At 46.5% G+C, this 13,744-nt stretch overlaps 1 protein-coding gene across 9 annotated transcripts in view; it reads left to right on the forward strand.

Moving 5' to 3' along the window:
* sif (still life) overlaps positions 1-13,744 on the forward strand; it is a 305,006-nt gene that overhangs the window by 124,163 nt on the left and 167,099 nt on the right. For all 9 annotated transcript variants that reach the window (XM_050171630.2, XM_055066570.1, XM_055066572.1 and 6 more), the window contains exon 3: positions 12,632-12,813. In XM_050171630.2, coding sequence (XP_050027587.1) covers positions 12,632-12,813 — 182 coding nt within the window. The remainder of the gene's footprint in view (positions 1-12,631; positions 12,814-13,744) is intronic.

Genomic DNA, 13,744 nt, shown 5'->3' on the forward strand with positions numbered 1-13,744 from the left:
AATAATAATAATAATAATAATAATAATAATAATAATAATAATAATTCAAGCAGTCAATCATGTTTGTTAAACATGTCCAGGAACAACCCTAAGGCCTAAGTACTGGCGCACGCATACATTAAGATCCAAAAACAGAAAACAAAACCCTGCAGGGGAATATAGTAAAGAAAGCAATGAATAAAAAGAACAATTGTGAAAAGGAGAGAGTGGATACAACTAAGCGCAATGTAAATACAAAAGGAAAAGGAGGAGAATGACCCTCTAACCATGCGTGAAACTGTGACTGAACAAGGCAAAGCTCGGAAAGGAACGATGACAGCGAGTTATGAAAAATATCAAGATAACAAAAATAAGCGTTATAAAGACGTATTATGTGGACGGTTGCCTGTTGTTGACGACAGGCAGGGACATGAAAACGTCTGTGTTCCCTTGTGATGCAGCGCGGAATACGAAGCATGGTACAACTGAGGAGTTCGGGAAATGTCAGGATACCGTGAAGGAGTTTGAAGAGAAACAGAACGTCAGCCCGATTGCGTCGGGAGCGAAGTAAGGGCAATAACAATAATCCAACAGTGTCAGAACAACGTCCAATGTCAGTGTTTGCGAAGCGGTGATAATATATGCTTAGAATTTTTTTCTGGACCCGATCTATCAGAATCAGAATTCATTGTTAGAAGTTGGGCCAAATTACAAGTATTTAGTATGCAGAAGGAGGTTTCCATAGTCAAAGACTGTATCGGGACCTCCTGTACAAGAATAGTTATGATAATCGACATCTCGAAGCAACAGTAGCGTATAATAAGGCAGGAAGTGAACGTTAACAGAGCAAAATACAGAATTCATTACAAATAATAACAATGTTTAGCTTATCTCACGGTAACATAAAAAATTGTATATGAAGAAAATACCAGCAGTTTATTTACAAGAACAAAAACAAACAAAAAAGCAAAGAAATGCAACAAAGAACGGACAAAAATACGGTTACAGTAAATTTTCTCGTTAGTTTGTCAATAATAAATGCATTTTGAGTTCCCTTTTGAATTGGTGTAAATATCTTGTATTTTTCATAATGAGAGGAAGAGTGTTCCATACTGATATGGAAGTGAATTCCGCGGTTTGTTTACCCTAGTTAGTGCGGATTCGTAGTGAAAAAAAATTTATTCAACGCGAATCAGGTGGTACTATTAGTTGTCAGGTTAAATGGTGAAAATGTGGTCGTTGGCAACGCATCTATAATGTTATAGGTTGTAACAGCGCACACAAGACAGGGACAATAGAAAGAATAAAACGACGACACAGCGCTGTGTCGTCGTTTTATTCTTTCTGTTGTCCCTGTCTTGTGTGCGCTGTACCCATACCATGAATCCCAACCAACTGGCCCAACTTGCCGTTCTGATGCAGTATATATCTATAATGTCACTGTTGGATCTAGAAACAAAACACATTCCAGACGACCGACGCATATTGAAGTTGAGAAAGACGGATAGTTGTGTATAACTTGCGTAACGGTGTAGGAGACTAATTCCTTCGATAGTCTGCAAATAGAGTAAAGACAGCGCATACCCCGCATAGAAGCGCGTTTGGGGTGAGCAGAAAAGTGTAAGGTTGCATCAAAACGTACACCAAGATCATTGATCTCACAGACCTTACACAACGGCAGAGAATCTACAGAATAAGATAAAGAAATGCTTGTTGTTTTGCGTGTGAAAGTCATGACTTTGGTCTTAACAGCATTGAAGGAGAGGTGATTACCTTTTCACCATTTAGAAAAGGAAAGCAGGTCCGGACTGCAGGGTGCGACAGTCATCAACTGTGTGAATTTTCTTTAAAATTTTGATTTCATCGGCATGTATAAGGAAAGAAGAGTTCCGAATAACGGAATTAAAGTCATTAATTAAAATTTAAAAAGTAATGGTCCTAATACTGATCCTTGAGGCACGCCGCTAGTTGCCATGTAAAAAGAAGACGTTTGGCCATTGACGTTAACTTAACATGATCTATCAAGAAGATAACTGCGCAAAAGATTGACAACTGACGAGCCAACATCACAGTGCGTAAGCTTGATCAGAAGCAGTGAGTGGCAGACTACATCAAACGCTTTGCTCAGGTCACAGTAAACGGTGTCAACTTGCCCTCTTTAATGTACCCGCGCGGAGATCTGTGTCATGAATCTTGCGATATTTGTGATAGGGCAGCGGCCGGTGAACAACAACAACAACAACAACGACGACGACGACGACGACGACGACGACGACGACGACGACGACAACAACAACAACAACCCCTCCCCCCCCAAAAAAAACCCAAAAAACGAGAAGGTTGTTTTCATTATAAGTGTTGACACAGACCACTGTATCGATAAGCTTAGTAGCGCTGGTAAGGCCTTGGGATGTAACGATTAGTGCTGTCGGTGCTGCAGAGTTCTTTGTTCGGATAGAGGCATCCGCAGGTAACATTTGTTGCTCCCAACACCTGCTTGGTTGCTCCTAACGCGCTCGCTTAACATCTCTTATCTAAGCGGGCTAACAAGCAGTTAACGCTGACAATGGCACGCTAAACTTCACTCTAAGCAGACGGGCTCTCACGCGGGTTCTATTGCACGTGGCCAGCAGTGGTGGCCTTACAAGTCCAGACGCAGACAGGCGTGTGGCAAGCTTATTCATTACGATGTGTATGTATACAACAAAACTAAAGATAAGAGGAAGCCTCAATTCAATTTGCTGCCTTACACCTATAACATCTACGAACTAATTTTCTTTTCTCTCTCGCATGTCACTCAAGCAATGCGACCTCTACTGAGTACCATATACGACGCGTGAACGCTGTAGACGTTCTTAGTGTCGATTATTTGTTCAATTATTAGCTTTCCTCTCACGTCTCGATAATCTGTTCATCGCCTTCCCTGCGGGTCCGTGTGAACTGCCCGCTATGACCATACGGAAAGGCGTGCATGCTATCCGTTTTCACCGTGTTCTTATCTGTTTACCAGCGAAGCCTACTGGCGACACTAATACCATCCAGGCCGGATCTCGAGACAGGATAAGGAGCAAGTAATAAAGAAAGTTGTTTCGATTTTCCGGGGCGCGCGCGGGGTTGAACGCGGGTCACTGCGCACCTGCCTTGACTGCCAAACACGGAGTCGCGGGGACCTCGTTTGCATTTACCGGGGTCGAAACTCCATAGAGAAGAAACGAAAATGTTTCCTCTTCTAGGTGAGGGATGCTTCACCTCACAAATGCTGTGCAGTGCGGCGAAAGCCTTAGGCTGCAATAGGCCAACTTTAAGAGAGAACAGGAGGAAGGGCTGATGGGGGGTGAACTCAGACGTTTAACTTGCTCCCGCATGGAGTGCGACTTCGTACTGGAGCCGTGTACCTAAGCTAAATAAAGCCTTTTTCCTTCATTTTCTACAGGCTCCTCCTATGTTCGCCTCTGGTGACGCTCATCCCGACGCCGACTGTAAGGAACACTTCACGAAAGAATGTAGGGTGGCAAACCATGCGCAACCTGGTTAAACTATATTGCTTTCAACTCATGTTCTTCTCTCAGAGAAGGATAAGTAACATGCATGTCTAGGAGGCAAACCATGGAGTTACTAGTACTATACAACAATTTAAGTTACAATGGTTAAACGTAAAATAACAATGATTCTAGTTCAGTATATCGCCGTACCGATCAACAGATTTCTGGTAAGCCGTATGAATGTTTATTTTTCGGAAATTCTTTATTTATGACTCGTAACAATGCCGCGACTGTGGTCTTTGTTGTCATTCTTCGCATTGGTTTTGTATGATTTCTACACTGGGTGGTGAGGTTGATAATTTGTTTTGTATATAGAGAATTTATACAAATTTACGTTTGATGTATAGAACAAAAGTGACCTGTTAGTACATGCTGTGCTGCCGCATTCGTATGCGGGCGAAGTGTCCTCTGTCAGGCAGCCCCGCACTCTCAGGCTCTGCCTCCACTTGAAACTAAAAGAAAAAAGAAAAGAAAGAAAATGCCCTAAGAAAACCGAATCTTTCCAGGAAAGAAAATTCAATTCTTTTCGATATTGAACAGTGGTGGCGAGCATTCCTACTTTCCCCGAAACACGCACTCGGCTCTCTCGTTACTGAATAGACTGACACGACTGCTAGCCCTCACTACACTGCACGGAACTGGGGACACGCGAGTGCATATCGGAAGGGGGCAATTCTAGCTTTACTTGATGTTTGCCGATCGTGTCCCGATGGGGGCGCCACTCTCGGAGAAGCCCGTCATGGCGCCTCTTTTTCTTTCTTCTTTCTTCCTTCCCCGAACTCCACACTTCCCGTCATCTGCTAATCCGCGACGTCAACTGGAGAGGACGTGCCTCGCCTTCGGCACCAGCGTTGCTGGAGGAAGTCTGGGCTTTCGTCACCCGGTTAAACTCTGGCCGTTTTTTCTTACCATACTGGAGAGCTTTAGATTGTCCACAAACTTCCTGCTGGTGGCGTAAACGTGAGCGGCCGGGTTAAAGGTGCCACCTGGTGGCGCGGAGCTCAGCCGGTCAAACACAGCGCTATTAATTGCAGTGACCAAGTGTATTCTACTTCGCTCCTGGCGTATATTTTTCGACAGTGGCGTAACCGTGAACACGTTGGCTTTTTAAATGTAAACATGTCTATAAGCGAATGAGGTTAGATGAAGCGTCACAGGATGTCGCTACCAGCGTCCGGTAACCATTCAATTCGCGATCGCCATTGCGTACGCCGAAATACCGGACATGCCGAAATTCTCTATTGTAGGCCGTACCGTAAGCTGACAAGTACGACTTCGCATTACGCGTGCGATGCTCTACTAGTTGAGCTACCGCGGTGCCGTTTCCCCATCCACTTTCTTAGGTATTTTATGTTTCCTACTAGAACCCTGGGAGTGTTCGCCAGCGCCACCACTCACAAACCTTGGCGGTGGATGGGGAACATTCTTTCTGCCGCAGGCGTCATGAATACGTGATTTTCTTGGGTGAAGGCGACTGGTCAATAAACCCATGCATGCTACTTGAAAGCATCAATGTTGCCCTATTCGAGACCCTCGTTATGTGATAAAACGAGAAGAAAGAGGATTAACGGAGGGGCCCGATTTTTGGTAATTATATCGTAAGAAGCCAACAAAGGCACCAAGGACAACACAGGGGAATGTACTTGCACTCACCAACTAGCTTACCTACTAGTGCGGCTGGCTGAAAGTAGCCTCACAACGTCCCCGAAAAAGGTTAGATAAAAAGGCAGCGCTACAGCCTTGCAGAATCGCTTTTCTTGAAAGCCGTTGCGCCGATCAGAAAACGTTCCACGGTCGCGGCCTGACGAACTGAACACACATTGGCGGCATTGTTGAACTGGACAACATGGTGCCCCTAGCTGTGTGGAGAGGCTGTACCACGCGGAGCACTCGGTTTACCGAACGCTGTTTGTTCTCTCTGCCAATTAGGGGATCACGTGACTGGCGTTTCTTGCTCAGATCATGTGAAAGATGGCTCAGACCGCCGGAGCGTATACAGCTAGACACAGACCAAGTTTCTTACGTGCGGTTCTGCCCAGCTTTTGTTGCCACTTAAGTTCTACGCGATACTTTTTCTCCGAACCTTTCCTGGGGCACTGTAATAGAAGCGGATCATATCAGTAGCAATGACTAATCACTTCTTCGTTGATATAACGTGTTGACACCCGACGCTCTGTCTCACCACGTGCAGCGGTTGAAGACACGGGTCCCATCACCCAGAAATCGAGCATCGACGTCGGCGACGTCGTGCTGTCCTGGTATCGAGGGCGCATGCGCTGGCCGCGCGCGCATAGAAGGTTAGGTCTGCAGATTCGCGCAGTGCGCCTGGCTGAAAAAAAAAACAGGAAAAAATAAACGCGACGAAACCAAGTGGACGCACCGTGCCGCTCCGCTCGGTTGGCTCTGCTCGAGCAAGGGCAGCATGGTGGCTTTCCCTGCTGACGTGAGCGTTGCGCACACAAATTCCGGCGTCCATGCTGCGAAGCTGTGTGCATATCACAGCGCTGTGCATGCGCTGGTCTCGGTGGAACGCACACAAGACGTCAAGCTAAATTTATCAAACTCTTTCAGTGGGCGCTGACAAAAGGAACGCTGACGGCTTTTCGTTTCTCTCATCGCGTGCACCGTCGATGTGCGCGAGCAGGTGACCAGGCTGCCGGCGTTCTTCGTGGCGACAGTGTTGTGGCACGCCTGGCGTTTAAGGCGATAGCGTTAGGGGTCCCTTGTCGAAGAAAATCCGGCGACGGCGTTCCGCGTGCGGCGTCCAGCATTGGGCTTCGCTACGGCAAAAAGAATTTCGTACCAATAAATTTCGCATCACGCAAACTCTACCACTCTTGTACCATCAGTTGCTCATACCTTGCCTTTCATTCTTTACAAAGTTATTCCTCGTAATTTTGAGAACGACAGCCCACAAACAAACGTAACGAAAAAAAAAAAAACACCGGCAGCGCATATCCTTTATGTTATGTCTTCTCAGACTGAAATATTAAATGTGCGATACAGTAACAGGAGATCGACCCGCGCAAGAGGCCACGTTTCTAGCAGAAAGCTTGGCTTCGTGCTTAGCGTTCGCCGCCAGCGTTGCCCGGTGAACCTTACGGTTACATAAGCTGAAGTTGGCGGGAAGCATGAAAAGCAGTCAGGGGTCTTTGAATGCTACCGTGTTCCACTCTTAAAGGCGAAGCTTAAGCATCCTCGAAATTTTTTGACAGGGCGTGGTCCTTGCTGCGAAGCAGACGTACTCTTGCCAGCTGTGTCGCGCGAGATCGTAAACGCCTATTTTTGAAGCAACACGTGCGGACCTCAAACGCAACGTTACAACATTGTTATCGCTTTCCACGCTACGCCTTTGGGTGAAACTGCCAATTTCTCTCTGAATTCCGTTAATTTCCTTTTTCATTAATTTCTTTTACCAATTAGTTATAACGAAAGTTTTATAAAGAAATAACAGACTCTTACCGTTCTCGTGGTAACCGTTCCTGGTTATGCAGGCATGTGAAAACTTCCAATATGGCAGCTTCCATCCTGCTAAGGTTACTGAAAAACAGAAATGGGCTTCTCCTCAAAGAGATGCTTTTTGCGGAGAAGCTAGAATTGACAACCACTCTTTTTTTTTTTCGCGCGGGGGGAAGAGAGGGCAGCTGTTTTACTTCTTCAAAACAGCGTCAAGTACCCAAATTGCAATTACTTCTACAAATGTCTACAAATATCACCATCGTAGAGTCCTTGAAATGCACACCACTGTTCATTTAGTTTTTGTTACTCGAAACTAACCACGTTAGGTGACAGCTGATGTTAATTGAAAACTATATTTTGATTTGTTATTTGTAACTAACTTTTTATATATCTAGTTACAAGTGTTGCCGTTTTCATGGGGTCCTCTCCGGGTGATACTCGTGCGTGAATAGTTTCAATACGGTTGCTTCCGAATTCCAATCTGCAAATCTCACTGTAGTGGGCTTCTCCTTACAAAGACATTTATTGCGGAGAAGCAAGATTCGACAACTGCCTTTTCGGGTAGTTGCTGGCACCTTTGAAACTGCGTTGAGTTCGCATAAAAGACAAGTTGTATGTACAAGAAGTGCTCTCACCCTGCCAGTTCCTACCAATATGGTATATGGTGGCACCTTTTCGCGCACACTTTAATTTATTTAGATTTTGGTCGCCCGAAGCAAACCACTTTCATCAAATGATTCTAGCACTTCTGTTTGGCTCCTGACTAGTTCCGTTAGCTCAATGACTTTGTCGTTATCTTGCGCGATAAGAGGTTCATGTGGTTCCACTTTTAGTCGTGAACAATGCATTCCGATGCAGTCGAAGCGCAAAAGTGGTCGTGTCCGGAGCTTCATAACTGCTCTATTGCTTTGGGGCATTACACACATTAAACGAACGAACGGACGGACGGACGACCGACCGACCGACCGACCGACCGACCGACCGACGGAAGGAAGGAAGGAAGGAAGGAACGAACGAACGAACGAACGAATGTGCAGTTTTGACAGGAAGAAACAGGCGATTGTCGGGACGATGAAGGCGACGTTCTACCTGCACGATTTCTCCGCCATCCATTTTGCCTCTGCCCTTGTAAACAAAGAGTAAATATCAATGAATACATTTCTGTTTATCTCCAACCTCCATTATATTATTATTTTGTGGCATGCTTGCGTTGCATTACGACGTGTTAGGTAAACACACACACACGCACACACACACACACACACACACACACACACACACACGCACGCACACACACACACACACACACACACACACACACACACACACACACACACACACACACACACACACACACACACACACACGCACGCACACGCACGCACGCACGCACGCACGCACGCACGCACGCACGCACGCACGCACGCACGCACCCACGCGCGCACGCACGCACACACACACACACACACACACACACACACACACACACACACAAAGAAAAAAGAGTAATGATACGTGTGCTTGGTGGCAGTGACTCCTTTTTTTCGAAAAGAGGGCACGGGCGCAGGGCCCTGTCTATTTCCATCGCTTTTGGCAAGAAAGACCGTGCTAGCGGCAGCTGGTGCACATTTTCTTCCACGGAAACTGCTCTGTTTTGTAGTCCTGGCCATAGGTGGCAGCACGGAACCGTCTTGAGGGAGGGTTCCGAGTGGCACCGCGGTAGCACCAGTGTGAGCAACAACCTTATCCCAAATAATTACGCTGCATTACTGAAAAGCAAAACTTTGCCATTTCAGTGTCTTTCCGAACTTTTGTTCATTTTGGTCCAGTCTCCATTTCTCAGTAGAAAGGTTTCCGCACCGGTCGGGAAGCCCTTGAAGGTGCCCTCTCCGATAGAACTCCGTTTTATCCACGTAGGGAGAGTAACGCACTGCTGCGCGGAACGTCTGCGGTGTCTCACATCGTTGGCCTCGCATTTGATAGTATTTGAGGCGGTTTCTGCAGCACTTCTCTTCGGCATTTGTGAGGTTTCTCCACTGTTGGGCGCGAAGTGTGAGGACACGCGTTGTCAGTCCGGCATACTCTCTCTCTCTCTCTCTGTGTGTAGGTTTTCTTCGTTTCTTTTTGCATTTTTGCTAGCCACTGGTCGCGCAGTAGGGGACCTCTGCAGTGTTTCATCGTATCGAGCGTCATTTATCTCCCGCTAACTTTCTCTTTCAATTATATGGACTGCACCGTGTGCTTCTTGAAGCATTCTCGCTGTTTCGTTCGTTGTTTCTCGCCTGTATGCTTTGACGAGCGCGTCAGTGGTATTCTTGTTTGCTTCAATCGACGCTGCTAGGCCGTTAGGGTGACCAAACTTAGGCTGATCTTCAGTGCGTGTCTGGCCATCATTGAAGTGCCACTACCCATCCCCCTTACCAATCTTCACACAAAACTCGAACGCATCCACACGTCGCCAACGCAGACTGAAGCCTCCCATGATTTTCTGCGGCTGAAATTGTTTTTTTCGCTAGAAGTTCTATCGTACGTAGACGAAACGAGACATCGTGTGCTGTCATTTTATTTGTGGTACTGGTGGCTTGATTATATAACTTGTTCGTGCCAAATAGCCATTCATGATTGCAGACAAAAGGGTCACACGTACACCGAACACCTATCCTTGTGCGCTTTCATTCTTGCGTAGAAAAAAAGAATTGTAGATCATTACCTTTAGTACGGCCCTCGTACGATGCCACCCTAAAGCCACGGAAGTTGTGAGGAGTTGTCTTGCTCTGCTAACACCTAATTTCGGGCATTGTTATTGATCGCGAACATTTTTTTCTTCTTTACGTTTATTTTGGTCCTCGAAAAACACAACTACCGCCGAGCATTTTTTTTTTTTCACTTAGCTAAATTCTCTTAATTTGTGTACAGTCTCGGGCAAACATTTTTAGGCCTTAGTATGCGCGAAACCACGCATCTTGTCCCGCTTACGGGGCCTTCGAACCACCTTCAGGACCTTCAATTCGTTAAGAAAAAAAGTATGTCGTTGTCATTCTATAGCAAGCGTCTCAGTTGCACTGCCGCTTCAACTGGGAGGTTGGGTAGGAACATTCGAGCACTAGTAGTGTGCTAGTCGTCCTGCATATGGTCACCCGTACCCGGTGGCAATACCTCAACCCAATGATATCAGGACATTACACCTTTACATTACAATTTTGCCAGATCTGGATTTTTTTCCTCGTTGATCTCCTGATACTAAAGGCAGATCGCTAAGCACCAATCATCATCATCATAATCATCATCATCATCATCATCGTCGTCGTCGTCGTCATCTTCATCGTCATCGTCATCATCGTCACCACCACCACCAACACCGCGTATGTGGAGAAGCTAAACCTCTACACTTCAAGCACCAAGCAACCGTTCAAGGACGGGCAAAGCCTCGCAGACAAAGAACACATTAACGTTCACGCACGTGGACTTTAGGGGTCGGGGGGGGGGGGGCGGGGGGCTATCTGAAGGAGAAAGCAAGAACTTAAATAAGCCCTTATTTTCGCGCACGCAAGTTGCCATCAGAAGTGAAGGCGCAGATCAGTAACCATTATCACTGGGTCACCCTTGGCCACGATAGCAGAGACTGCCACGCGCTGCTCTCACCCTGGGAATTCCGGCATAAGGCGTGCATCGATCGTCGTATCTGGTCTCTTTCCAAGAACCGCGGGTCAGAAAGTCATTCTCTTTTCAAATGAAGAGATTTTTATTATGTCAGTCGCAAACTCCAACTCGTGCTGTTACTTTCATCGGAATGAAGATTCTTTTTTGTTTTCCCTTGCAGAGGAAATTTGGCGGTAGTCTTTATGTGACACTAATGTCGCACGTAGCGCATAAATCATATTGATTGTGCTTTGCTGATCTTAATCCTGAAGAAGACGCCGAGGCAAATTTCTCCTACACTCTTTGATTAAAGCATGCTCGTACTGCTGTTTGTCGCACATTTATACTATATGCAGATGGACAACGCCCTTGTGCTACCCTTCGTCGCGAAGGAGCTATGGAGATATGTATATTTGCTTTCGCGCGCAGTATTTGCAAAACTTGAATCCTTAACCGTAGCAGTGAAATAAGCAATACTACACGGTTGCCGTTGCGATACCTGAATATTCAAGTACTGCGAAAATGTCTCGAGGACTACTGGCATTACGGCGGCAGCAGATCAGCTGCGCGTCTGCTCAGAACGTACTGAAATCAATCAATCAATCAATCAATCAATCAATCAATCAATCAATCAATCAATCAATCAATCAATCAATCAATCAATCAATCAATCAATCAATCAATCAATCAATCACAAACAGCTTTATTTAAGAAATTCAGGAAATGTATAAAAATTGTTGAACAAATAGCATCTATCCCTAGTTCCTGGTCCAATACAGAAAATACATCTATAAGTCAGCCACTTGCATAGTCGCTTAAAGAGCAATACCGTTGTTTACATAAACAAGTATTATATGAACAAGTATTACATAAGCAAGTATTGCATGAACAAGATCGGTCTATTTAAAAGCAATGACAGACCGCTACATTGATTAGCTGACGCACTGTTTGAAGGTTATTCGAATTGTCTTACGCACTGCTCTATCGATTTTTTTTTTTGTTACTGCTGCCATTTGAACGTATCTACTATTTATTTATTTGTTGTAAAGTTAATGTCAGTGCCAGGACCTTAGGCAGGAGTTGGCAATATATCGCATTCAAAAGACACCTGCAAACGACGAAATCTACTAAACGAACCCATGGCACGTCTGCGCAATAAACACAGCGATGGCGTCAAGAACAAAATACGACTAATGCGGTCGTATCACTGACGCAACTCTGTAGATACTGCAGATACCAGAAATGAGGTGGCAGTCTAATACTGCAGGTGAACGTAGAACACTCATACACACAAGCACACGCATACGTACGCACGCACGCACGCTCACAAAAGTAAATCAATACCGTCACAACCAACCTTGCGTTGGTGTCTTTGTCAGCGATAGCTTGCCGCATTACAAGACACGCGTTGCATATTTCGGTGACGAACGCGTGCCTCAGCAACCGTGGCGGACCTTGCAGAGAAAGCTGCACTTTTGTCCAGCACTAAAACGTGTGCAATCGCAGGACGTCACGTGACCACGCAGAAACACGCCACAGCACCACTGTACACGACGAGAGACGCGAGGAAAAATTCCGGAGCATCCGTACCTGGTATAACGGTTAGAGCACAGGGCTTCTGTGACTGGGAAATCAGGGTTCGAAACTGACCGTCGGGTGTTTTTAGTTATTTATTTAAAGTTTATCTTGTGGCAAGTAGGGACATCTAGTGTGTCAAGTTCTCCATAAACACCCAGAAATATACAAGCCGCGAAGGGGGGGTTAGAGCCAAAGAAAGACATTGCTTTGAAGACTAGGATGGCTGACGGCAAGAGTAAACAATGCACAAATGGCGTTTGTTGTGCGTGAGTATTCTTTTTTGCTTTTCTCGCGCGGCTGGATTGCGTAGAGCTTCGAGTAAGCGGTTCTGCTCACTTACTTTTCTCTTGGTCGTAGTTTATCAGGTATTTTGCTCAAAGAATAAAGAACGTCAGAGTGACAGTCTGTGACACGAGCTTCAACCTTGGGTGCAGGCTGTGGGCCGAGGTGTTCCACGTGAGCGGCCAGGGCGGCGCCGTGAAGTGGCAGCAGGTGTCCGAGGACCTGGTGCCCGTCAACATCACCTGCGTCCAGGACTCTCCCGACTGCGTCTTCCACATCACCGCTTACAACTCGCAGGTCGACAAGATACTCGACGTCAGACTCGTGCAGCCCGGTCAGTGCTCCCCGTACGCCCTTTGGCTGCGCCTAAAGCGTTCAGTTGCTTTTTTGGGGGCACTGCCTGGGAGCCCTGAAAGTCGTTGGGAGCGGGAGGGAGAACGCTGTGTGACATCCCTGCGATCAGGGAAAACAGGGGGAAGGCGGTAGATGGAAATTCGAGACGATGAGCAAAACGAGAACAAGGCGAAAGCAGGAGCCAACGTTTCGACAAGTGGACTTGTCTTCTTCAAGGAGACATATGCTTTCCTCACCACAGTATATATATATAGGGGGGGGGGGGGGGCGCTCTTCTAAAGGGCAGAGGGCGTAGGGCGGGTGGGTGCAGCAACGAGCGAAGGTGTGTTAGTGGCGAGGGTGTCGAATTGAGAATAACGGAGTGCTGTGCACAAGACCAGTGACACGACCGTCTGTCAATCACGTGTCAACGTCCGTGTGTCAGCCGGCGTGTCAACGACGTGCACAGCACCCCTCTATTACCTGTTTCGCTGGTGGTCGTGGGTTATCGTGTCTCTGAGACAGATAGTAGAATCATTCCTGCGAGCAGTGATTCAGACTTTGCTGAAAGACTTCAACATATAATAGATTAGATTATGGGGTTTTACGTGCCAAAACCACTTTCTGATTATGAGGCACGCCGTAGTGGGGGACTCCGGAAATTTCGACCACCAGGGGTTCTTTAACGTGCACCTAAATCTAAGTACACGGGTGTTTTCGCATTTCGCCCCCATCGAAATGCGGCCGCCGTGGCCGGGATTCGATCCCGCGACCTCGTGCTCAGCAGCCTAACACCATAGAACATATAATAGTACAGCAGTGTTATTGTTAGTAGTAGTAGCAGTAGTGTGATAGTTGTACGGTCATTACAGTGCCGCCCGCCAGGCCTTCCCTTGGGAGATGTTGCGGCACGAATGAAGACAGTGTGTGAA

This window comes from Dermacentor andersoni, chromosome 6 (genome assembly GCF_023375885.2).
Source record: "Dermacentor andersoni chromosome 6, qqDerAnde1_hic_scaffold, whole genome shotgun sequence".
Lineage (NCBI taxonomy): Eukaryota > Metazoa > Arthropoda > Arachnida > Ixodida > Ixodidae > Dermacentor > Dermacentor andersoni.